Raw genomic sequence first — 27226 nt, forward strand, 5'->3', positions numbered from 1 at the left:
AAAGAAGATGTAAATTTGGTTATAAAGATGAAATCATTGCTTAATGACATGATGAGTAGCCGCCTTAACGTGCAGCACTCTATGTGGTAAAGATGCTCCTGAACGAATACAGAGTAGGGAGTTCAAGAATTTAAGTTCAGTGACAACAGAGGGACAGAAAGTTTGGAAGATGCTTTTGAAGAATCTTTCATGCGTTGATCTTGTGCATTTTTTACACAGAGCACATTGTAATCATGTAATAAAACGTAAGTGCAGATGCTAGTTTTTACTAATGATAGACACAAAATACTGCAGTAACTCAGCAGGTCAGGCAGCATCTCTGCTTGGGGTAACTGGATAAGTGATGTTTCGGATCAGGAAGGATCCCGACCCAAAAAGGTTATCTATCCATTTTCTCCAGAGATGCTGCCGGACCCGCTGAGTTACTCCATAATTTTCTGTCTAACATTGTGATCATGTTGGCCTAGTGGTGGAAGGAATACACACTCAAAATGCTTTGTCATGGTTGCTACTGAGATTCTAAGTGTTGTTGGAACTACATTTAACCAGGAAATGGAGGAGATGAGTCAAAGGTATCAAAGGTCTTTTATTGTCACATCTACCAATTAAGGTGCAGTGATATGTGAATTACCATACAGCCATACGAAAAAAAAGCACAAGACACACAACTACGTAAAAGTTAACATAAACATCCACCACAGTGGATTTCCCACATTCCTCACTGTGATGGAAGGCAAAAAAGTCCAATCTTCTTCCTCTTTATTTTCCCGCGGTCGTGGCAGTCGATCCGTCGGGGCGAACAAAGCTCCCGCAGCCGGAGGTCGAAGCCCCCGCGTTTGGACGATCAAAGTTCCTCCGTCAGGGCGATCGAAGCTCCCGCGTCAGGGCGATCGAAGCTCCCGCGTCAGGGCGATCGAAGCTCCCGCGTCAGGGCGATCGAAGCTCCCGCGTTGGGGCGGTCGAAGCTCATGCGTTTGGACGATCAAAGTTCCTCCGTCGGGCCGATCAAAATTCCTCCGTCAGGGCGATCGAAGCTTCCGTGTCGGGGTGGTCGAAGTTCCTGTGGCTTGGAGTTCCTGATGTCGGTCCCGATAGTGATTGCAACTGACTCCACCATCTCCTTTAGCAGCGAACACCAAATGTGCCTGTGTAAAAAAATATTTTTTCCTCAAATATAGTAAAAAATTATTTCTACTGAATTTAAACCTCTGCCATCCTGTGTCTGATACCCCCTATGATGGAATACATATTCTATCCACCAATTCCATCAGGTCACCTCTCTGTCTAGTTCAGTCCAGTGTGTCCGATTTCACTACTATTGGGTTTAGAATTGTATACAAGGCTGATTAGAGCACAGATTGACTGTTGTTTATAGTTCTGGTCCACATACTTATTTCAATGAGTGTACTGGAGATTTATGAGGAAGTTGTAGTGATTTCTGCCTGCTTATTTTTAAGGCAACATTTGTCAAAATGGTAATTAACGTGAAATGTTAACACTGTCTTTTTCCACAGATGCTCTTTGACCTACTGATTGTTTCCAACATTTTCTGTCTGATTTAATTTCAGTAATTCACTTCTAAAGTAAAAATTTCAGGAATTAGCAGAATATCTGGAAAGTTATTCCTGATCATACTATTATTAATTTATAGTCAGCAAACTGCAGAATCCGACATGAGTTCAGAATTTATACAATACAATACAATACAATTTATTTGTCATTTGAACCCCTTGAGGTTCAAACAAACTGTTGTTTCTGCAGTCATACACACAAGAAAGAACCAAGACACAACACAATTTACACAAACATCCATCACAGCGCATCTCCTCCTCGCAGTGATGGAAGGCAAAGACTTATCTCTCCCCTGCACTCCCCATTCCCCTCCCGATGTCAGAGTCAAAGTCAAAGCCCCCGGCGGGCGATGGTAATTGTCCCGCGGCCATTTACGCCGCGCCGGGTGATGCAAGGCCACGCTCCGGGTCTTGCTGTTGGAGCCCCTGGCGGGCGCTAGCAAATTCCCGCAGCCATTCCAAGCCGCGCGGGGCGGTGATGTAAGGCCCCGCTCCAGATACTCTTCAACCACGCAGCTCGGGCGGGTGAAGTCGCCATTGCGGAAGTCCCGAAAAGCGGTCTCCCAGCAGGGACCCGCGGGCTCCCGGTGTCACTGTCCACCAGACCTGCGGTAAGCCTCCGAATCCCCGGGGTCGGGTTGCAGCCGAGCGCCACCACCGCTCCTCCCGCTCCGAACTCGGCCAGCTCCGTGATGGTGAGTAGGTCCGCAGGCTCCGTGACTGGAGCCCCAGGTCATTCCTGCTGTAGGCCGCTCCACGGTGCTCGGCCCCAACGACAACGGAGACCCGACAGAGAAAAGGTCGGGTTCTCCGTGCAGGGGATAGATTTTTAAAGTTTCCCCCACCCCCCGCCCCCCACACACATACCCACACCCATACACAAAAAAATAAATAAAAACTACATTCAAACGAGACAAAAAATAATAAAAAGACAGACGGACTGCAGAGGCCGCTGCGACGTGCGATGTGAGTCGCGCCGCCCACCGATATGAGTTTTCACAGAGTATTTATGGGCCAGTTTTTGTACCAAAACTTGCCAGCCATTTAACATACATGTATTATATAAAAGTATAAGCAATGAAGAATGAAGTGAAACTGCAGATGCTGGAAATCCAAAAAAGAAACAGAAAATGTAGAAACCCCATAACAAGTCTGGCAGCAAGGTGGAAATAGAAGCATAATTAATGTTCCGGGTTTTAGACCCATCAATAGAACTAAAATCTTACAGTATGCCATTTTGTATTTCTCTAGGTGGTACTCAGCAGTTCTAAGCATCTTGATAAATCCTATGCCTACAAATTTCTTCATCCATGGCTTGGTACTGGATTGCTAACAAGGTATTGTTCCTGCGTCTATGCACTTGATTTCAAATTTGTCTAATTAAGCTATAACAGATTAAAATCATTGTAGGTTAATTTTCTGAGGTGTTTTAAAGGTAATAGAGAGTCGATCTTTAGTCTTTAGGATATTTAGCACAGTTTCACTATATGGCAATAACATTAGTTGCATTAGCAGCTGAGAGCTGTTAACTCTGTTGAATTCATATAAGATTCATCTGCTCCTTATATACAGACTTTCCCTTTGATGATTCTGGCAGGCAGGTTTGCTAGTGCTACACACGCGTGGGTTTAAACTAAATAGCAGGGGGGAGGGGTTGACAATTTGGAAGTATAAAGATGGGGTTAAAGGGGAAGTGAGTACATGAAAAGTTACAAAAGACTCCCGAATTAATGGGAAGCAAATTTCGAGAAGGGTAAGACAATAAGGTCAGGGGAAATAGTGACCAGTGTGAGAAGGGAGGTGAATACCAAAGTTAAAGTGCTGTATATGAATGAGCGAAGTATAAGAAATAAAGTGGATGAGCTTGAGGCAAAGTTAGACGTTGGCAAGTTTGATGTTGTGGGAATTACAGAGACATAGCTGCAAGAGGACCAGGGCTGGGAACTGAATATTCAGGGGTAAACGTCCTATTAAAAAGACAGACAAGTGGGCAGAGGGGGTGGGGTGGCTCTGTTGGTAAGGAATGAAATTCAGTCCCTTGCGAGGGGTGATATAGAATCAGGAGATGTAGTCAGTAGGGATAGAACTGAGGAATTGTAAGGGTAAACAGACCCTCATGGGAGTTATCTACATGCCCCCAAACAGTAGCCCGAATATAGGGTGCAAGTTGAATCAAGAGTTAAAATTGGCATGAGGCAATGGTAATGCTACTGTGATTTTGGGAGATTTCTCTGGGAAGGTAGACTGGGAAAATCAGGTGGGTACTGGACCCCAAGAAAGGGAGTTTGTAGAGTGCCTCCAAGATGGATTCTTAGAGCAGCTAGTACTGGAACCAACCAGGGGAAGGCAATTCTGGATTTAGTGTTGTGTAATGAACCGGATTTGATAAGGGAAGTCAAGATAAAGGAGCCATTACGAGGTAGTGACCATAATATGATAAGTTTTTATCTGCAATTTGCGAGGGAGAAGGTAAAATCGGAAGTGTCAGTATAACAGTTGAGCAAAGGGGACTATGGAGGCATGAGGGAGGAGCTGGTCAAAGTTGACTGGAAAGAGACCCTAGCAGGGATGACAGTGGAACAACAATGACAGGTATTTCTGTGAATAATATAGAAGATGCAGGATCAGTTCAATCCACAGAGGAAGAAAGATTCTAAGGGAAGTAAGAGGCGACCGTGGCTGACAAGAGAAGTCAAACCCAGTATAAAAGTAAAAGAGAAGTATAACATAGTCAAGATGAGCGGGAAGCCAGAGGATTGGGTAACTTTTAAAGAGCAATAGAAGATAACTAAAAAAGCCATATGGGGGGGAAAAGATGAGGTATGAAGGTAAGCTAGCCAAGAATATAAACGATAGTAAAAGCTTCTTTAGGTATGTGAAGAGGAAAAAAATAGTTAGCCAAAAGTGGGTCCCTGAAGACAGAAAGAGGCGAATTAATTATAGGGACCAAGGAAATGGCAGATGAGTTCAACAGGTACTTTGGATCTGTCCTCACTAAAGAAAACACAAGCAATCTCCGAGATGGCCGAGACCGGAGCGGGTGGAGCGGTGGAGGAGCGTTGCCGCTACCGCTGCTGCTGCTGCTGCTGCTGCTGCCGCCGCTGCTGCTGCTGAGTCGGAGGCTGCTGCTGCGGGTCTGCGGACGGCGGTACCGGGAGCCCGCGGATCCCTGGAGGGAGACCGCTTTTCGGGGCTCCTGCAACGGCAAGGACTTCTCCCGCCCGAGTTGCGGGGTCGAAGAGCTCCTGGAGCGGGGCCTGACATCACTGCCCCGCGCGGCTTGGAATGCGGGACTTTGCGAGCGCACACCGGGGGCTCCAACACCAAGACCCGGTGTGCGACCTCGCACCACCCGGCGTGGCTTTAATGGCCGCGGGACAATCGCCATCGCCAGCCGGGGGCTTTGACTTTGACTCTGACATCGGGGGGGAGAGAGTGCAGTGGAGAGATAAGTTTATTTGGCCTTCCATCACAGCTATGTGATGGATGTTTATGTAAAATGTAATTATGTTGTGTCTGGGGTCTATTTGTGTGTAATGTATGGCTGCAGAAACGGCATTTCATTTGGACCTCCAGGGGTCCAAATGACAATTAAATATACTCTTGACTCTTGACTCTCTTGGCCAGAGAAACTAGGGTGACGGAGGAACTGAAGGAAATCCACATGTTCTATAAATTCAGGATCAGTTCCTGTGCTTTGAAGGGTAGCAACTTTTTAAGAAAGGAGGGAGAGAGAAAACAGGGAATTTTAGGCCAGTTAGCCTGACATCAGTGGTGGGTAAGATGCTGCCGTCCATTATAAAAGATGAGATAGCCGCACAGTTGGATAGCAGTAACAGGATCGGTCTGAGTCAGCATGGATTTACGAAGGGGAAATCATGCTTGACTAATCTGGATTTTTTTGAGGACGTAACTAGAAAATGGACAAGGGAGAGCCTGTGGATGTAGTGTACCTGGACTTTCAGAAAGCGTTTGATAAGGTCCCACATAGGAAATTAGAACACATGGTATTTGGGGTAGAGTGCTAACATGGATAGAAAATTGGTTATTGGAGAATGCTATGAGGATGCAGGTTGACTTGGACAGGTTGGGTGAGTGGGCAGATGCATGGCAGATGCAGTATAATGTGGATAAATGTGAGGTTATCCATTTTGGTGGCTAAAACAGGAAAGCAGACTATTATCTAAATGGTGGCCGACTAGGAAAAGGGGAGATGCAGCGAGACCTGGGTGTCATGGTACACCAGTCATTGAAAGTAGGCATGCAGGTGCAGCGGGCAGTGAAGAAAGCGAATGGTATGTTAGCTTTCATAGCTAAAGGATTTGAGTATAGGAGCAGGGAGGTTCTACTGCAGTTGTACAGGGTCTTGGTGAGACCACACCTGGAGTATTGCGTACAAATCTGAGGAAGGACATTATTGTCATAGAGGGAGTGCAGAGAAGGTTCACCAGACTGATTCCTGGGATGTCAGGACTGTCTTAGGACTGTCTTATGAAGAAAGACTGGATAGACGTGGCTTATACTCTCTAGAATTTAGGAGATTGAGAGGGGCTGATCATCCAACTCAGTATCCTGTACCTGCCTTCTCTCCATACCCCCTGATCCCTTTAGCCACTAGGGCCACATCTAACTCCCTCTTAAATATAGCCAATGAACTGGCCTCAACTACCTTCTGTGGCAGAGAGTTCCAGAGACTCACCACTATCTGTGTGAAAAATGTTTTCCTCATCTCAGTACTAAAGGATTTCCCCTTTATCCTTAAACTGTGTCACGCTTGTCCTGGACTTCCCCAACATCGGGAACAATCTTCCTGCATCAGACAAATGCAATTCAGGACTTTTCTCTTCACAAGCAAAGTCAGAATGACGGTTAGTGAAGAATTCGAATAATCGCTGAGCGTTCTCTATGGCAACAATGTATTTGAGCATTGGGCATTGTGACATCACACGATGGAACGTTCACCATGAGCTGGGGCTACTTCTATGGGTGAGAAGCCAATTTATTTTTGAAATACTGGGAGGGGGGGGGGGGGGTGAAGGATTTGATTAAAAACATGTACTTAAACATGACGAAATGTAATGAGGAGCGGATACTTTGAAAGAAAAGCGGAATCTCTACCGAAATGGAAATTATGTCGGCGATTCTGCGTCTGGTTTCGGAGTTGCAGTGAATCAAAGGAAGAAACGCGGCCGGAAGCCGTACATGCAAATGGATCCATTCCGATTGGACGTCTGCGAGCGTCGGGCATCGCGATTGGACGTCCGCGAGCATCGGGCATTGTGACATCGCACGGCGGGAACGAATCGAAAGGCAGGAAGGGCGCCGGACGGCAGGCGGTCGGATGGGCGAGAGTTTTATATATATACTAGACCAAGTGCAGACCCGTTGGGTCTGCTCCCCCAATGGTGTGATCCCCCAACCCAATATTCCACCATGCACCCGTCTCCTCCAACGGAACTGAACCCATTCCCAAATGTAAGATTCCAGCACTCCCCTGCCTCCCTCAGCAGTGGATTGAAAAAAAATTCCAATGTCACCTACCCTGCCTGTTGCAGCAGTTCCAATTGCAATACCAATTGGCCCTCCCCCTCCTGTTGAAGCACTTGCTGTGATATCCCATTTAGGTGAAACATTCAGAGTGTTCCTGTCTTGCAACTTTGTTTTGAAGTGTGTTTGAAGCTGATAGGATGGAGCAGTGAATCAAAAGGCAGAAAGGCAGCCGGACGCCAGGCGGCAGGCGGCAGCCACACAGTTTTAATATATAACTAGACCAAGTGCAGACCCGTTGTGTCTGCTCCCCCAATGGTGTGATCCCCCAACCCAATATTCCACCATGCACCCGTTTCCTCCAATGGAACTGAAGCTGTTCTCAAAAGTAAGATTCCAACACTGCCCTGCCTCCCTCAGCAGTGGATTTAAAAGAAAATCCAATGGCACCTTCCCTGCCTGCTGCAGCAGTGAAAAGTTCAGAGTGTTCCTGTCTTGCAACTTTGTTTCGAAGTGTGTTGGAAGCTGACATGTAAATGGAGAAGCCAGTTTATTTTTGAAATACTTGGGGGTGGGGGGGGGAGAAGGATTTGATTAAAAACGTGTACTTCAACACGACGAAATGTAATGAGGAGCGGATACTTAGAAAGAAAAGCGAAATCTCTACTGAAATGGAAAATATCTCGGAGATTGAGCGTCTGGATTGGGCGTGGCAATGAATCAAAGGAAGAAATGCAGCCGGCAGCCGTACATGCAAATGGATCCGTTCCGATTGGACATCTGCGAGCATCGGCCATTCCGATTGGACATCTGCGAGTATCAGGCACGAATCAAAAGGCAGAAAGGGATCCGGACGGCAGGCGGACGGATAGCCCCAGAGTTTTATAGATATATAGATAGATAGATAATTATTATGAAACCTGAAGATGATTTTCAACATTCTAAGCAGTCTACCTATCTCTTTCTGTCTTCTTGAAGCTTTACAACTGATCTTTGTCAATGCCAAAAAGTGTTGGATTACAGTAAATATTTAAAAACACAATAAACAAAAACCAGAAGATCCATTCAGCCTGTTTTGCCTTGCAGTAAGATCATATTTGAACTGGTCTTAACCTGAACACTACTTTCCCTCTCTCCACACATCCTTTGACTCCGATGCAGTTTAATTCTCCATGTTGAATATGTTAAATGACTTCGCTTCCACAGATCTCTGGGGTAAAGAAATACGATAGTGGAATCATTCACCCAGCATTCCCAGGTTGGGGGGAGGGACTCAAATAGAGAAAGCTAGTAGATAGAGTGTGAGGCAGGAGGCAGAGAAGGGAAGCACTCGGATCCAAAATCTAGGGGAGAAAGAAGAAAAATAAAATAAAAAGAGAATAAGAGGCAGTGGGTTTCTTAAATGTGCATATTTTAATGCTAGGAGCATTGTCAGAAAGGTGGATGAGCTTAGAGCCTGGATTGACACCTGGAAGTATGATGTTGTGGTGATCAGTGAAACATGGTTGCAGGAGGGCTGTGATTGGAAACTAAATATTCCAGGATTTCGTTGCTTCAGGTGTGATAGAATTGAAGGGGCAAGAGGTGGAGGTGTGGCATTGCTTGTCAGGGAAGATATTACAGCAGTGCTTTGGCAGGATAGATTGGAGGACTCGTCTAGGGAGGCTATTTGGGTGGAACTGAGAAGTGGGAAAGGTGTAGCAACACTTATAGGGGTGTATTATAGACCGGCAAATGGGGAGCGAGAATTGGAAGAGCAAATATGTAAGGAGATAGCAGATATTAGTAGTAAGCACCAGGTAGTGATTGTGGGAGATTTCAATTTTCCACACATAGACTGGGAAACACATTCTGTAAATGGGCTGGATGGTTTGGAGTTTGTAAAATGTATGCAGGATAGTTTTTTGCAGCAATACATAGAGGTACCTACTAGAGAAGGGGCAGTGCTGGACCTCCTGTTAGGAAATGAGACAGGTCAGGTGGCGGAGGTATGCGTTGGGGAGCACTTCGATTCCAGTCATCACAATACCATTAGTTTCAATATAATTATGGAAGGGGTCAGAACTGGACCTAGGGTTGAGATTTTTGATTGGAGAAAGGCTAACTTTGATGAGATGCGAAAGGATTTCAAAGGAGTGAACTGGGACATTTTGTTTTATGGGAAGGATGTAGAAGAGAAATGGATAACATTTAAAGGATAAATTTTAAGAGTACAGAATCTTTATGTCCCTGTTCGGTTGAAAGGAAATAGTAAAAATTGGAAAGAGCCATGGTTTTCAAGGGAAATTGGACACGGTTCGGAAAATGAGAGAGATCTACAATAATTATAGGCAACATGGAGTGAATGAGGTGCTTGAGGAGTATAAAGAATGTAAAAAGAATCTTAAGAAATAAATTAGAAAAGTTAAAAGAAGATATGAGGTTGCTTTGGCAAGTAAGGTGAAAGTAAATCCAAAGGGTTTCTACAGCTATATTAATAGCAAAAGGATAACGAGGGATAACATTGGTCCATTACAGAGACAGAGTGGACAGCTATCTGCAGAGCCAAAAGAAATTGGGGAGATATTGAACAATTTATTTTCTTCGGTATTCACCAAGGAGAAGAATATTGAATTATATTAATTTCCTGACACTTTTGAAAAATATAAAAGTGGATAAGTCTCCAGGTCCTGACAGGACATTCCCTAGGACATTGAGGGAAGTTAGTGTAGAAATAGCAGGGTCTATGACAGAAATATTTCAACTGTCATTAGAAACAGGAATAGTGCCCGAAGATAAACAGGATCTGATTAGGAATAGTCAACATGGATTTGTGCCTGGAAGGTCATGTTTGACTAATCTTCTTGAATATTTTGAAGAGGTTACTAGGGAAATTGATGAGGGTAAAGCAGTGGATGTTGGCTATATGGACTTTAGTAAGGCCTTTGACAAGGTTCCTCATGGAAGGTTGGTTAAGAAGGTTCAATTGTTGGGTATAAATGTAGGAGTAGCAAGATGGATTCAACAGTGGCTGAATGGGAGATGCCAGAGAGTGATGGTGGATGGCTGTTTGTCAGGTTGGAGGCAGGTGACTAGTGGGGTACCTCAGGGATCTGTGTTGGGTCCACTGTTGTTTGTCATGTGCATCAATGATCTGGATGAAGGTGTGGTAAATTGGATTGGTAAGTGTGTAGATGATACTAAGATAGGTGGTGTTGTGGATAACAAAGTAGATTTTCAAAGTCTACAGAGAGGTTTAGGCCATTTGGAAGAATGGGCTGAAAGATGGCAGATGGAGTTTAATGCTGATAAGTGTGAGGTGCTACATCTTGGCAGGACAAATCAAAATAGGATGTACATGGTAAATGGTAGTGAATTGAGGAATGCAGTTGAACAGAGGGATCTAGGAATAACTGTGCATAGTTCCCTGAAGGTGGAATCTCATGTGGATAGGGTAGTAAAGAAAGCTTTAGGTATGCTAGCCTTTATAAATCAGAGCATTGAGTATAGAAGTTGGGATGTAATGTTAAAATTGTACAAGGCATTGGTGAGACCAATTCTGGAGTATGGTGTGCAATTTTGGTCACCCAATTATAGGAAGGATGTCAACAAAATAGAGAGAGTACAGAGGAGATTTACTAGAATGTTGCCTGGGTTTCAGCAACTAAGTTACAGAGAAAGGTTGAACAAGTTAGGTCTTTATTCTCTGGAGCGCAGAAGGTTAAGGGGGGACTTGATAGAGGTCTTTAAAATGATGAGAGGGATAGCCAGAGTTGACGTGGACAAGCTTTTCCCATTGAGAGTAGGGAAGATTCAAACAAGAGGACATGACTTCAGAATTAAGGGACAGAAGTTTAGGGGTAACATGAGGGGGAACTTATTTACTCAGAGTGTGGTAGCTGTGTGGAATGAGCTTCCAGTGGAAGTGGTGAGGGAGGTTCGATTTTATAATTTAAAAATAAATTGGATAGGTATATGGATGGGAAAGGAATGGAGGGTTATGGTCTGAGTGCAGGTAGATGGGACTACGGGAAAATAATTGTAGGGCCGAGATGGCCTGTTTCCGTGATGTAATTGTTATATGGTTATTAATCCTTAACAGTTCCCTCAAAGCTAGACATTTCAAGAGGATCACATCTCATACTTCACTTCTACATCAACCCATTCATCCCAATAATCAATCTGGTTAATCTTCTTTGCACCATCTCCAACACAAGTAAATCTTTCCTTACATGCAGAGGCCAAAACTGTGTACTAATCGGATATAGATTTGCTACTGCCCTATAATGTTGCATCAAAGCTTCTCGACGTTTACACGCCACATCCCATGCAAAACAAAACTGCATTTCATTGGGCATCCTACCTGCTAAACCTACACATCGAATCTTTGTGATCACATACTAAAGATCCCTTTGAATGCATCATTTGCGTAACCCCTTCTATCTAAATAAATGGTAGAAAAGATCTGTGCTAGTAAATTTGGAATTAGCCTCCAAGGCTTTTTAAAGCGATGAAAGGAATTAGATGTTGTGTGGGTTCGTGTTTCCTACAATAACATTACTGATAATAATTTTAGCTAATATTCAGGGGTATTAGATATAGTGAGAAATTAGACAAATACAAATGTTTTTATGGAATTTTTTGGATCTGCTCAATCAGTCATAAAAACAAACATATTCAATAGGAACATTTCGTCTATTCAACGTGTCAAGTGGTCACTGAACAAGTTTATGATGCATCTGAGGCTGGGGAGTGACCTCTTTTTAAAAATTGATATGTTTGAGCTGTGACATTGAGTTTGGCAAAGCTAAAAATCTTGCAGCTGGTGGAAATTATAAATAAAAACAGAAAATATACAGGAAATATTGTCAGGCATCTGTAAGGCAAAATGGCAAAGATATTCTTTCAGATCAGTTCTCTAGCTTCAGAATATACCTAACAGATTTATGGGACCCAAGGAACTGTAAACGCTGGAACCTTGAGTAAAGTTCAAAGTGATGCAGTGACGGTGTGGTTCAGGCAGCATCTGTGGAAGGAATGGATTGGCTATGTTTCAGTCTGAAAAACATGAAGAGGTATCCTGACCTGAAACATCACCTTTCTGCTTCTTCCACAGATGCTGCCTAACTAACCCACTAAGTTACTCCAACACTTTGTATTTTTCTGATAGATTATTAATTGTCAATGTTAACTCTGCTTCTTCCACCAATATTGCTTACATTGCTGAGTATTTCTATATTCATTTTGCTGTTGGGATAGTATTCTCTTTGCAGTTATTTTATGAAAGTGAATTTGTCTTTGCAACTTCCCAAATATTTGTTTTCTAGCACAGGAAATAAATGGCGTGCTAGGAGAAAATTAATAACTCCAGCATTTCACTTCACAATTCTGACGGAATATCTTGATGTTATGGTTGAACAGACTGATATATTACTGGGAAAATTGGAGAAACAAGTGGGAAAAGGACCTTTTAACTGCTTCAATGATATCACACTATGTGCTTTGGACATAATCTTTGGTAAGTTGGGCAGTGTTATTAAAATGAAACTGCAGGGAAGTGTAAGAATTTGAAACACAATAGTTTAGTTTTTAGTTTAGAGATAGTTTAGAAAGAGGCCGTTTGGTCCACCGGGTCCGCGCCGACCAGCGATCTCCGCACATTAACACTATCCTATACCCGCTAGGGACAATTAAAAAAAAACATTTGTACCAAGCCAATTAACCTACAAACCTTGACGTCTTTGGAGTGTGGGAGTAAACCGAAGATCTCGGAGAAAACCCACGCAGGTCACGGGGAGAACGTACAAACTCTGTACAGACAGCACCCGTAGTCAGGATCGAACCCGGGTCTCCAGCACTGCATTCGCTGTAAGGCAGCAACTCTACCGCTGCGCCATCGTGACCGCTGCACCACCGTAGGAGGATAATTGGCCTATGGCATCTGTATTACTACTCTTACCCAATGTCAACCTATATAATCAACTGTTTCAACAATAGTTACATGTTTAAATACTGACAATATTTAGGTGTATTGAAAAATAGATTGATATTTAAGAAATAAATATCCACTCTTCATAGAATTAATTTTTGAGACAATTTTGAGTGACAGATGTTTATAACTATATTACCATTTTCCTGTGTAAAAAAAAAATCCAGCCTCTTAAGGCCTTCCAACAAAGAATCAAACTAAATTCCTCCATTTTTGAGGTCCATATAAAATTACAAGACACTAATTTTGTAACAATCTTTTCTTTTTCTTAGGGGAATGAACTCTGTCAGTATTTGGGGTTGGGTAGAATCATAGAGTGATTCTGCATGGAAACAGGTCCTTAACAGGAAACAGGTCATCTGGTAGAGATGACAAACGTGTTAATTTGATGAATATAAAGAAAATCGATTAAAACTTGAAAAACCATTAGTGAATGGATGAGTTGATAGTTTTTTTATACAGTTGGTAGTATGAGAGTAGAAAACGATGTGAAGATAAAACAGAGGTAAGTGTGTTTACAGCGGGTGTTTTAATTGTGCCAATTCAATGTATGTTGAGAGCTGTGGTGGGGTGGTATTGAAATAACTATTGTAATGTGCTTGTGCGAAAGATGTAGAAGGGAAGATGCTCTCTCTGGCTCATCCTGTCAAGTCATTAAATTAATTTGTAACCATTTATCTCCCCAGGAATCATATCCTTGATTCCTGTCTGGAATAAAATTGGCTCTTGAATGTTGATCACTATTTAAAATTTGACGGTTATTAACTTTCTTTTAAATTCATCCAGTTAATTAGCCTCCACTGCCTTCCATGGCAGAGATTTCCACAAATTCACATCTCTCTGGATGAAAAAGATTTTTCTCATCTCAGTCTTAAATGGCCTCTCCTTTATTCTACCACTGTGGCCCCTGGTTCTTGACTCCCCCAACATTGGGATCATTTTTCCTGCATCTAGCTTCCTTTTATAATTTTATATGTTTCTATAAGATCACCTTTCATCCTTCTAAATTCCAGTAAATGCAAGCCCAGTCTTTCCAATCTTTCCTCATATGACAGTACCGCCATCCCGGGGATTAACCTTGTGAACCTACGCGGCACTGCCTCAGTAGCAAGGAAGTCCTTCCTCAAATTATGAGACCAAAACTGCACACAATACTCCAGATGTGGTCTCACCAGGGCCCTGTACAACTGCAGAAGGACCTCTTTATTCCTATACTCAGATAATGATTGGTATGCTCACAGCCATTCCTTGTAGTTTATTCGTAATTCCTTGTATTCGGGCAGCACGGTGGTGCAGAATTAGAGTTGCTGCCTTACAGCGCCAGAGGCCCAGGATTGATCCTGACTATGGGTGCTGTTTATACAGCGTTTGTGCATCTTCCCTGTGACCACATGGGTTTTCTCCAAGTGCTCCGTTCTCCTCCCATGTTCCAAATATGTGCAATTTTGTAGGTCAATTGGCTTCTGTAAATTGCCCCTGTTGTAAAATATGAATCTGGGATAACGTTAAACTAGCATACGAGTGATTGTTGGTCAGCATAGACTTGGTGGGCCGAAGGGCCTGTTTTCATGTGGAATCTCTAAACTAAACCAAAAATATGCCATAAATCAAAGCTGCTCCTCATATATTCTGGCAGACAGTGATGTTGCTGAATGATTTGTGGATTTACTGCTAATATCACAGTGGCACAGTAGTTAGCATTACTGTTGCAGAGATCCTGACGGCTGTTCAATCCTGATCACCGTGTGGAGCTTATACATCCTCCCTGTGACCATGGGTTCCTTGCAGGTGCCTTGGTTTCCTCCCATGGGCTAAAGGTGTCCCGGGATGGTGGGTTAATTTGCTGCTATAAATTACTCCTGGTGTGCCGGTGGTAGAAAAGTCAAAGTCAATTTTATTTGTCACATGCAGATGCAGTGAAATGACTTTGCCAGCAGCGATACACTTATAAAGAACACACAATACACAATAAGATTTAATACAAACATCCACCACAGCACTCCTCACTGTGGTGGAAGGCAACAAAGTTCAGTCAGTCAGTCCTCCTCCTTTGTTCACCCGTGGTCGGGGTCATAAACCCTCCGTAGTCACCGCTACGGTCGACCCGATGTACAGGCCCTCTCGTTGGGATGATCATAACTCCAACGTCGGGACGATCAAACACAGGTCCTGAATTGTCATTTTCCTACCAGAGACCGCGGCTTCAGGATGTTATAGAATCAGGGAGAGTTGATGGGGCTGCAAGAAGATAAAGTAGGATTAGTACAGATAGGCGCTTGGTAGACAGTATAAACATGGTGGGCAGTGGGATCTGCTTCTGTTCTTTATGATTATGGCTCTATGGTCAACTGATGTGTTATAACCATATAACCATATAACAATTACAGCACGGAAACAGGCCATCTCGACCCTTCTAGTCCGTGCCGAACACGTATTCTCCCCTAGTCCCATCTACCTGCGCTCAGACCATAACCCTCCATTCCTTTCTCGTCCATATAACTATCCAATTTATTTTTAAATGATAAAAACGAACCTGCCTCCACCACCTTCACTGGAAGCTCATTCCACACAGCCACCACTCTCTGAGTAAAGAAGTTCCCCCTCATGTTACCCCTAAACTTCTGTCCCTTAATTCTCAAGTCATGTCCCCTTGTTTGCATCTTCCCTCCTCTCAGTGGGAAAAGCTTATCCACGTCAACTCTGTCTATCCCTCTCATCATTTTAAAGACCTCTATCAAGTCCCCCCTTAACCTTCTGCGCTCCAAAGAATAAAGCCCTAACTTGTTCAAACTTTCTCTGTAACTTAGTTGCTGAAACCCAGGCAACATTCTAGTAAATCTCCTTTGTACTCTCTCTATTTTGTTGACATCCTTCCTATAATTAGGCGACCAAAATTGTACCCCATACTCCAGAATTGGCCTCACCAATGCCTTGTACAATTTTAACATTACATCCCAACTTCTATACTCAATGCTCTGATTTATAAAGGCCAGCACACCAAAAGCTTTCTTTACCATCCTATCTACATGAGATTCCACTTTCAGGGAACTGTGCACAGTTATTCCCAGATCCCTCTGTTCACCTGCATTCTTCAATTCCCTACCATTTACCATGTACGTCCTATTTTGATTTGTCCTGCCAAGATGTTCTCTTTGGTTTCCATGCAATTTATTCATGGCTGTTCCATATTACCCAGTATTTCTAACTTTTAAGCCAACTGGCTTTACAGAGTGATTAAGATGGAAAAACGTTGTCAAGAACAATTCAATTAGCTAAGTGGCCTGCTTACAATTAGTTTATCTTGTTCTAGAAACTGCCATGGATAAGAAGATCTTTGCCCAGAGCAACAGTGACTCAGAATATATTCAGGCAGTTTACAAGTAAGTTACTGGAACTTTCTAAATTTAAACTTCTGAGGCAGGATCATAAGATTTTTACTGTTTTGAACAATAATCTATCAGAAGAATTGAATTAAGAAAGTTTAAAGGATTTCCCTATCACATTTCCTGGGCGAACCTCTCATCCGCTTCCTGCAGGATTATGAAGTGGCCATCAGTTAAATGTGGGCAGTATTTAGTCAAGTTGCCAACACAGTTCCTGGCAGAAGTATGTGGATCTAAGAACCACACTTTCAATTGTAACTTAAGCCGTATTCAATATTTCTCAATATTTATGGATTTCATGTCCTGTTTCTCCCACAACCAGGCATGGAACTCGCTATCAACATATGGAGGGGACCGGGGGGCAGGGGGGACACACAATTTGGCGGCCGCGCGCGCATGCGCACACTCATAAACACATGCGCGAGGCTTCGGAGGCTCAATCCAGCGCTAAATGCAGCTCAACTCTGCCTGTCTCGCCGGGTTAACCTACAGCCCTGACTGGACTGGCGGGATACCAGCGCTGCTTCTCCGCGCTCGCCATATTTCCCGCAAGCCCAGGCAGGTTAACCTGGCGGGACAGGCAGAGTTGAGCTGGGTTTAGTGCTGCTTCTCTGCGCTGACTGTGGGCCTGGGGGTACAGCTCCCGTCTGACTCACGACCTCTCTGGCCACCTGTGGGGGGGGCACTCGACACTCGGGTGGGGACAGGACAACGCCGGTGAGCCGACCGGGATCGATCCAGGCTGCGGGTGAGGTGCAGGTCTGTGCCACGTCTCCCTCCTCCAATCATTATCTTTAGTCCCACCACCCCCAACTCCTCCCTCCTCCAATCATTGTGCTGAATCATCATGTCCCGCCCCCATTGCCTGCTGACCGACGTCTCTCTCCTCCAATCGGCGCCCTCGATCAGCAGTCCCACCTCCACTGTCTCGCGGATGCGGATATTTTAAAATCCGGATGACAAAAACTTGGGGGGGATGTCCCCCACCTCTCGAAACATGGGGGGGGGACGTGTCCCCTCTGGCCCCCCCCGGGTTTTCCGCCCCTGCCCACAACTGCACACATGCATAGAAGAAAGTCATGCAGGAAGCACATTGTGAACAAACTGTAATGATACATGCAGTCATACATGATTGTAAAACTGACATTTGCTTTTGTGCTGTGAAGTTTCAATGTTTATAAATTTATATCTGGTTTAATGCTGTATTTTTCTATGTTCTCCTGGATGGAATGCTTTTATCAACCATCTCTAAAGTAGAATGTTTTGATTGCTGATGCGGTAATGGCGTTTTGTCAAAGGCGTGAAGCAGAAAATTCTGGATGTTTTAACAGATGACTCATGGGGGATTACAGAAGATATATGAAAGAAGATGTATTGTGATGGATGGCTGATAAAAGAAGTATTTTCCTCAGTTGTGAACAATTGTGCAGAGTGGAGGTTGAGTGTTGGATAATAAAAGTAAATGCTCCACTTTGTTTAGGATGAGTGACTTGGTACACCGCAGACAGAAAATGCCCTGGTTTTGGCCTGACCTTGTTTACAACATGTTTGGAGAGGGAAAGGAACATGAAAAAGCACTCAAGATCCTCCACTCCTTCACAGAAAAGGTAGGTTTATAAATGTCTCAAAGCACTCACGAGATGAAATTGCAACTGAGAAAAGAGGGATTAACAAATCCATTGTTAAAACTGAAATATATTGCAGCTGAACCACTGAATATGTTCTACTTTAGGCAATGAAATTATATTTTCCAAAGACGATGCATCGCCTACGTTTCTGCTGATTTAATTTCTGATTTGCATTCTTAATTTTTTCATAAATGACCAATTTTGGAGGGAAGAACAAAGATATTAATAAGGAGACACAAGGAATTGCAGATGCTGGAATTTTGAACCAAACATAAAGTCCTGTAGGAACTCACCGGTTCAGGCAGCATCTATGGAGGAAATGGGCAGGCAAAGTTTTGTTTTGAGACCCCTCTTCAGACTGATATTATTAAAGCGTTTAATAAGATGTATAAATAGTAAGATAGTCTATAGGTATATTGAAAAAAGTGTTGATATTTAAGAATTATATACCCACTCTTCTTAGAATAATTTTTTGATTCAATATTGAATTGTATATTTATAACTATTGCCATTTTCCTGTGTAAATAAACCCGGCCTGTATATTTACTCTTAAGGCCTTCAACAAAGAATCAATCTAGATTTCACCCTTTTAAATGTCTATATAAAATTACAGCACTAATTTTCTATTTTTTTTTTCTTTTTCCTAGGGGAATGAGCTCAGTTTGTAGTTTTGGGATGGGTATATTCATAGAATCATTCTGCACGGAATGATTGCCCAACTCATCAATGACAACCAAGATGCCACAGCAAAGCTGGTCCCCTTTACCAGTTCACAATGAACTGCAGATGCTGGAACACAAAGTGCTGGAGTAACTAGACTAACAAGATATGCAGTCAGACCCACTGAGTTACTTGTGTCCTACCCATTAGCCTGGGTTTTGCCAATATTTCTCTAAATGTTTCCTACACATGTGCCTGTCCTAATATTTTTTTTATGTTGTTATTGCATCTGCCTTAATTACTTCCTCTGACAGCTATTCCATATTTCCACTGCCCTCTGGATGAAAAACTTATCCCTCAGATTCAAATTAAATATTTCCCCTTCACAGTAAACATATGCCCTCTTATTCTTGATTCCCCAACCATGGCAAGATGACTCTGCATTCACCCAGCTCTATTCCCCTCATGGATATTCCCCTCTATAAGATCATCATGCAGCCTCCTATGCTGCAAGGAATAAAGCCCTGGCTTACCCAACCTCACTGTTGCTTAGGCCCCTGGAGTCCAGACTGGTGCTAATGGGTTGTGTTTTTTAATATATCCCTTTTTTATTTTATTTATATATATATATAAATAATATATAAACAATATATACAATATATTTCTATATTTTTTATTTCAACATTCTAACATCGGCGCTGTGTTGGTTTGGGTCATTTGGGGATCTGATGGCTGTTAGCTGTGGAAGTAGTAAGGTGAAGGTCTTGGGATTTGTCTGTTGTACAACAATCATAATACATTCCAATTTCTTCCAATGAAATTGGAATAAGGGCGGCGCTGAGACGCAGCGATAGAGTTGCTGCCTTATGGCGCCAACGACCAGCGATCCTGACTATGGGTGCTGCCTGTACGGAGTTTGTATGTTCTCCCTATCACTGTTTCGGCTTTCTCTGGATGCTCTGGTTTCCTCCCATATTTTAAAGGCCTACAGATTTGTAGGCTAATCGGTTTTGATAAATTGTCCCTCGTGTGTAGGATATTGTTAGTGTATGGGTGATCGGTTGTCAGCGAGGATTCGGTGGGCCGAAAGACCTGTTTCCGCACTGTATCTCTAAAGTCTAAAGAAATTAATTGTGAGTTATGTTTAGGTGGTTGCTGAGAGGATTCATAAAATCGAGAATAATGAAGATGTCAAGCAATCCAGTTCTGAATCGGACTCCAATTCACGGAACAAGAAGTACAATACCTTTCTTGATGTGCTGCTGAATGCGACTTACGAAGATGGAAAAAAGCTGAGTGAGGGGGACATTAATGAAGAAGTGAATACGTTCCTATTTGAGGTATATATGAAGATATAATAAGCAGCTAGCTGTTTTATGCCTTCAGTTTATGTGTTTGCGGAACAAATACTAACACTATGGCTGAGAATACCATCAACATTCACCATAGTTAGGTGATACTTTGTATATTCTTAGTAATGTTAAAATTTAAAAAACACAACTTATTTTTAATATCCAGGACTATGTAATGTGAACCAGTTGAGTATTTATCTGCAGGTACTGTTATAATGCAATTTCCAGACCAACTATGGCACATCCATGTGGTCTGAATATACATTGAAAGCCTAATTACATCCCTTTATTTGTGAGACAAATATGTTAAATCACAGAAGTGGGGGCAGGGATGCTCAGATGGTTACCTGGTAAGTTTAATGCAGCTTGGTTAATGCAGGTGTCTGTTTGTATTCATGTCATTCCAGATTAAGTGACATTCCATTACTGAAACCTGGTTAAGGAGGGGCAGGACTGGTAGCCCATTATTCCGGGGTACAAGAGGGATGGAGAGGGAATAAAAGGAGGAGGGGAGTTGCATTGTAAGTTAAGGAGGATGTCACTGCAGTGGTCAGAAGTGACATTACGGACAGTTCGTCCAGTGAGGCTATATGGGTGGAGCTGGGGAACAAGAAAGGGGTGATCACCTTGTTGGGGGTGTACAACAGACCCCCGAATAGTCAACGAGAATTAGAAGAACAAATATGCCAGGAGATTGCAGACAGCTGCAGGTCAAATAAGGTTGTTGTACTAGGGGATTTTAACTTTCCCAATATTGACTGGGATAAAAACATACTGTGAAGGGTTTAAATGGGGTGCAATTCGTCAAAAGTGTTCAGGAGAGTTTTCTCAACCAGTATGTAGAGGCCCTCACATGTGAGAGGGCAACGCTGGATCTAGTATTGGGAAATTGGGAAGGGCAAGTTAATGAAGTGTTTGTGAAGGAATCTTTTGGGACCAGTGACCACAGTTCGATTCAATTTAAGATAGTTATGGATAGGAACATGTGTTAAAATGCTCAACTGGGATACGGCCAACTTTCAAGAGATTCAAGATTCAAGATAGTTTATTGTCATGTGTCCCAGATAGGCCAATTAAGTTCTTGCTTTGCTTCAGCACAACAGAATATAGTAGACATAAATACAGAACAGATCAGTGTGACCATATACTATTGAATATATATATATATATACACACATAAATAATCAGATAAAGTGCAATGGGATATTAATGTTCAGAGTTTTGTTTGAGTTGAATTCAACTCAAACAAAACTCCGAACATTAATATCCCATTGCACTTTATCTGATTATTTATGTATGTGTATATATATATATATTCAATAGTATATTGTCACACTGATCAGCCTGATGGCTGTGGGGAAGCAGCTATTCCTGAACCTGGATGTGCAAATTTCAGGCTCTTGTACCTTCTACCTGAAGGCAGTGGGGAGATGAGTGAGTGGCCAGGATGGTGTGGATCCTTGATGATGCTGGCAGCCTTTTTGAGGCAGCGACTGCGATAGATCCCCTCGATGGTAGCGATGATGGACTGGGCAGTGTTTACGACTTTTTGCAGTCTATGCCGCTCCTGGGCGCTCAAGTTGCCAAACCAAGCCACGATGCAACTGGTCAGCATGCTCTCTACTGTGCACCTGTAGAAGTTAGAGAGAGTCCACCTTGACATATCGACTCTCCGTAATCTTCTCAGGAAGTAGAGGCGCTGATGTGCTTTCTTAATAATTGCATCAGTGTTCTCGGACCAGGAGAGTTCTTCAGAGATATGCATGCCTAGGAATTTGATGCTCTTGACCCCCTCCACCATCGACCCGTTGATAGAAATGGGACTATCAGTCCCCATCCTACCCCTTCCAAAGTCCACAATGAATTCCTTGGTTTTGCTGGTGTTGAGAGCCAGGTTATTGTGCTGGCAGCATTTGGTCAAACGGTCGATCTCACTTCTATACTCTGACTCATCTCCATCAGTGATACGTCCCACAACAGTGGTGTCATCAGCGAACTTGATGATGGAGTTCGCACTATGACCGGCTATGGTCATGAGTATAGAGTGAGTACTTTGATGGTATGAGAGAAGGTCTCGCTCAAGTTGACTGGAGCAGGTTATTTGGGGGGAAAGGAACATCAGCCAAGTGGGATGTTTTTAAAAGTGCTGACAAAACCTCAGGATAAGTAATGCCCCGTTAGAGGGAAGGGCAAAGCAGGCAAATATATGGCAGCTTGGCTGACGAGGGAAATTGAGGCATTGGTCAAAAACAAGAAGGATGCATGGGACAGGTATAGGCAGCTGGGATCAAGTGCATTTTTGAAGGAGTTTCGGGAACTAAGGAGTAAACTGATAAAGGAATTCAGAAGGGCAAAACAGGGCCAGGAGATAACTCTGGCAGATACCATGAAGGACAATCACAAAATATGTTATAAATACATAAGGGGGAAAAGGGTCACGAGAGAGAGAGAGTGGGACCTCTCAGGAATCAAAGCGGCCACCTCTGTGTGGAGCCACAGGAGATGGGTCCTCAATTAGTATTTCTCCTCTGTATTTACCGAGGAGAAAGACAGTAGGACGGAGGAACTTGGGTCAGTCAATGGAAGTGCCTTGAGAGCAGTCGGTGTTACCGTCAAAGAAGTACTGAAGGTAATATCATGTATGTATGGAGAAAAATATCCAGGTCCTGATCAGATATATCCAAGGGCATTGTGGGAAAACAGAGAGGAAATTGCGGGAGCTTTGGTTGAAATTTACGAGTCGTCTTTAAGTAGAGGAGAGTGCCAGAAGACTGGAGGGTGGTAAATGTGGTGCCTCTTTTCAAGAAGGGCTGCAGGGAAAAAATGCGGGCAACTATAGGCTTGTGAGCTTAATGTCTGTAGTTGGAAAGTTATTAGTGAGTATTCTGAGGGATAGGTTGTACAGGCATTTGGACGGGCAAGGGCTGATTAGGGATAGTCAGCATGGTTTTGTAGGTGGGAGGTTGTGTCTCACAAATCTGATAGATTCTCTTTAAGACTTGACCAAAACGGTCAATGAGGGCAGATGTTGTATACATGGATTTCAGTAAGGCATTCGACAAGATTCCTCATGGTAGGCTGCTCTGGAAGGTTAGATCGCATGGGATCCAAGGAGAGATAGCTGAATTGTTAGCAAATTTGCTTCATGGAAGGAAGCAGAGGGTGACGGTGGAAGGTTGCTTCTCGGATTGGAGGCCTGTGACTAGTGGTGTGCCTCAGGGCTCGGTGCTGGGCTCGTTACTGTTTGTCATCTATATCAATAATTTGGATGAGAACATACAGGGCAAGATGAGCAAGTTTGCTGATGATACAAAAGTGGGTGGTTTTGCAGGTAGTGAAGATGGTTGTGAAAGATTGCAGCAGGATCAGGATCGATTGGCCATGTGGGTGGAATTTAATAGAGAAATGTGAGGTGGTGCATTTTGGGCCATCTATCAAGGGCAGGGCCTACACAGTGAATGGTAGGCCTTTGGGGAGTGTTGTGGAGCAGAGGGATCTAGGAGTATAGGTGCATGGTTCCTTGAAGGTCGAGTTGCAGGTAGATAAGGTGGTCAAAAAGGCTTTTGGCACATTGACTTTCATCAGTCAGACTATTGAGTATAGAGGTTGGGAGGTCATGTTGTAGTTGTATAAGACGTTGGTGAGACCGCATTTAGAGTATTGTGTTCAGTTCTGGGCACCATGTTATAGAAAATATATTGTCAAGCTTAAAAGGGTTCAGAGAAGATTTACAAGAATGTTGCCAGGACTAGAGGCATGAGTTATAGGGAGAGGTTGTAGGCTGGGTTTATTCCTTGGAGTGCAGGAGGATGAGGGGTGATTTTATAGAAGTGTACAAAATCATGAGAGGAATAGATCGGATTGATGCACAGAGTATGTTGTCCAGAGTAGGGGATTCGAGGAACAGAGGACATATGTTCAAGATGAAGGGGAAAAGATTTAATAGGATTCTGAGATATAACTTTTTCACACAAAGGGTGGTGGTTACATGGACCAAGTTGCCAGATGAGGTAGTTGAAGCTGGGACTATCCCAATGTTTAAGAAACCGTTAGACAGGTACATGGATAGGGCAGGTTTGGAGGGATATGGACCAAGCGCAGGCAGGTGGGACTAGTGTAGCTGGGATATATTGGCCAGTGTAGGCAAGTCGGGCTGAAGGGCCTGTTTCCACACTGTGTCACTCTATGACTCCATGACCACAGGAATATTTAGAAAATCTTGAGAGAAGAGAAAGTGGCATGGCAGATAATGCTACTGCATTTCAGCTCCAGGGACTTGGGTTCGACTTTGCATAATGTGCTGTTGCTGTAGAATGTGCATATTCTCACCGTTTGGATTTCTGCTCTTCCCACATCCCAACGATGTGTCTGTAGATTAATTATCCCAGCACCCAGCAAAAGCTAGATCTCATGCCTTAACGACCTTAACAATAGGCCAACCATCCTATTACCAACTAAGAATGGTCCTGAGTTAGCATCTACCTCATTAGAGACCGTCGGACTATCTTTAGTTGGACTTTACAAGACTTATCTTGCACTAAGCATTATTCCCTTTACCCTGTATCTGTACACTATGGACAGCATGATTGTAATCATGTATACTCTTTCTACTGACTGGATAGCATGCAACAAAAAATGACAATAAACTAGACTAAAATTAGACTACGGTAAATTCCAATAGGTAAGAAACTTAAAACGTGTATAAACAAAGCCTTCAAGTATTTTTGTATTCAATGGAATTGTTTCTTGCTTTTCTATTGCCCACAATAATTTGCATGACACTGTTCTATGTTTTTATAATAAGTTTAAATTGATAATCTGTATTTAATATATGTTTACTGGAAGAATTACCCAGTATCTGAGTTAAAACAAATATTTGCTAGTTTAGAAAATAAATTGAAAAGGAAAGTCCATTAAAGAATGGAATATTTTACTTAAAAGATTATTGTTGTTTGTCTTCTTCTTTTTCTTGTGTATGGCATGCACAGCCTAAATTTGTAAGACAACTTGTTCTGTTTGATCTTCTGTTTGTGCACACCAGGTTGATTGCATTCGTCAAAACAGGGTGGACCATGTGAAGGTTGCAATCTCCCACCTCAATTGTTGTTTGTCATTTTTGACAAATAAACTTATATTTCTTGAATAGATTATTTAATTTTCAAATTGATGTAATTATGCTGGTAACTGTTTGTTAGCTTGTTCAGAGGACTATGAAAATGCACCCACCCTTTAGAAGATGGATGTATTTGTCTAAAGCTGTATATCTTAAAAACGATCCACTTTTCTTGTACTTCCATCAGGGACATGATACAACAGCTGCTGCAATAAACTGGGCTCTTCATCTCTTGGGGTCCCATCCAGATGTCCTCAAAAAAGCTCAGGAAGAGCTAGATGATGTTTTTGGTAAGTTCCAACATTTACCTAAAAAATATTAAAAGTCGTAAGATCATAAGATAGGAGCAGAATTAGGCCACAGCCCATTGAGTCTGCTCTGCCATTTGATCTTGGCTGATCTATCTTTCCTTCTCAACCTTATTCTCCTGCCTTCTCCTCATAACCTTTGGCACACTTACCAATCAAGAACCTATCACTGTACCTTTAAAAACACCCAATGACTTGGTATCCATGCCATCTCTGGCAATGAATAGCACAGATTCACCACCACTACAGAAATTCCTTTTTATTGGTCCTTCATTGGTGTATCATAGTAACTTAAAACATCTGAAATATTTTAAGATATTAGGAAATACCGAGAAAGAGTCGAGATATATCAGGAAAAGTCTGTGAATTAATGTAGTCAATATGTTTTTGCAGATGATAGATTTTACTGCAGTAAAATTGTCTGAGATTATTACAATTAGGTTAATTGACAGCAGTTTATAATTATGGGTACATAAACAATGTACAGTGCCTTTCTGACCTATCCAAACTAACTTTTAAGAACATGGTACTTCACCCCTTCTATCTACTCTTTCTGTCAGTGACGCTTGGTGTCCCCATTCCTTTCTTCCCCTGCAACAATTTCCACTCCTTCCATAGACATGACTACTACTCAGCTTGGCTAAATCATTGTGTATAAATATGTATATGCAATGGACTTGATAATTATTTTTGAATGTAATTGTGGTATTGCCAGGTAGTACTGATCGTCCTCCTACGATGGAAGATCTGAAGAAACTGCAGTACCTTCAGTGTGTTATTAAGGAATCTCTACGATTATTCCCCTCTGTTCCAATTTTTGGCCGCACTTTGCTGGAGGATTGCTATATTGGTATGTTGGCATGATCTCATTTTTCCCCTTACACTTCTATTGTTTTGTGGAGTAACTTGAATTGTGTTACTTGATAAAATTTGGATTGGAGTATTGATATTAAAAATTAAATGGTTTCATGGAATTATGTAATTTGCAGCACAGAAACAGGGTACTTGGCTTAAATAGCCTGAGGGGTACCTTGTGCTATTCTTGAAAACCCTCCAAGTTGTAATTCTGTTTTGAGTTTTCTTTCTTAATGATATCAAACTTTGATCAAGTGCCATCAAATATTTGTGTACTTTGTGATCCAATTTCTAAAAGAATTGCAAATCGGTAAGAATGTAAGTTGCGTGGTGTCTGATTTTCTTCCACAGTTCTCAGTACAGGTCACCCCAGATTACATCAGGGTTCTGTTCCTGAGAACTGTTCCTAACCCTTACAAGACCTGCTTAGTATAGTGCCCATTGCATTACTATACAGTGAGCCCACAAACAAATTACCTTTTGCTCCCTGTGAACCATTGCACTCACACGCCTAGCGATGCAGCTCCTATTCTTGTAACTACTTAATGTAATGGTACCATTACTACTTAATGTAATGGTGCCCTTTTATTGCATATTCGGCATTTACCCAGCCAAACACTGTCCTCTTTCTGCTAAAGTGGAGCAGAGCTTTAACTTGTACGAACAAGTCAGAAATGTGGCCATGAACTGAGTTCACACATGACAGTCGATGCCTGCAGTCCCACAGTAGCTGGCAAATACATCCCAAAGGCTTGTGCATAGACTGTACATAAGTCGAGCATTCCTAAGCTGGGTGGATTTTTTTTATAAACTATGCAGCTGCTTCTTCTTATGGGCCTGTCCCACTTGGCAAGTTTTCAGGCGACTGCCGGCGACTGTCAGAGTGGACTGCCGGCGACTA

The 27226-nt window shown here is 42.7% G+C and overlaps 1 protein-coding gene across 1 annotated transcript in view; it reads left to right on the forward strand.

The window, feature by feature from the left end:
• LOC129697013 (cytochrome P450 4V2-like) overlaps positions 1-27226 on the forward strand; it is a 42805-nt gene that overhangs the window by 5238 nt on the left and 10341 nt on the right. Inside the window, exons 3-9 of the mRNA XM_055635204.1 lie at positions 2823-2908; positions 12365-12555; positions 16337-16406; positions 17890-18016; positions 19846-20037; positions 25350-25452; positions 26186-26320. Coding sequence (XP_055491179.1) covers positions 2823-2908; positions 12365-12555; positions 16337-16406; positions 17890-18016; positions 19846-20037; positions 25350-25452; positions 26186-26320 — 904 coding nt within the window. The remainder of the gene's footprint in view (positions 1-2822; positions 2909-12364; positions 12556-16336; positions 16407-17889; positions 18017-19845; positions 20038-25349; positions 25453-26185; positions 26321-27226) is intronic.

The sequence above is a fragment of the Leucoraja erinacea genome, chromosome 1 (assembly GCF_028641065.1).
Source record: "Leucoraja erinacea ecotype New England chromosome 1, Leri_hhj_1, whole genome shotgun sequence".
Taxonomy (NCBI): Eukaryota; Metazoa; Chordata; class Chondrichthyes; order Rajiformes; family Rajidae; genus Leucoraja; species Leucoraja erinaceus.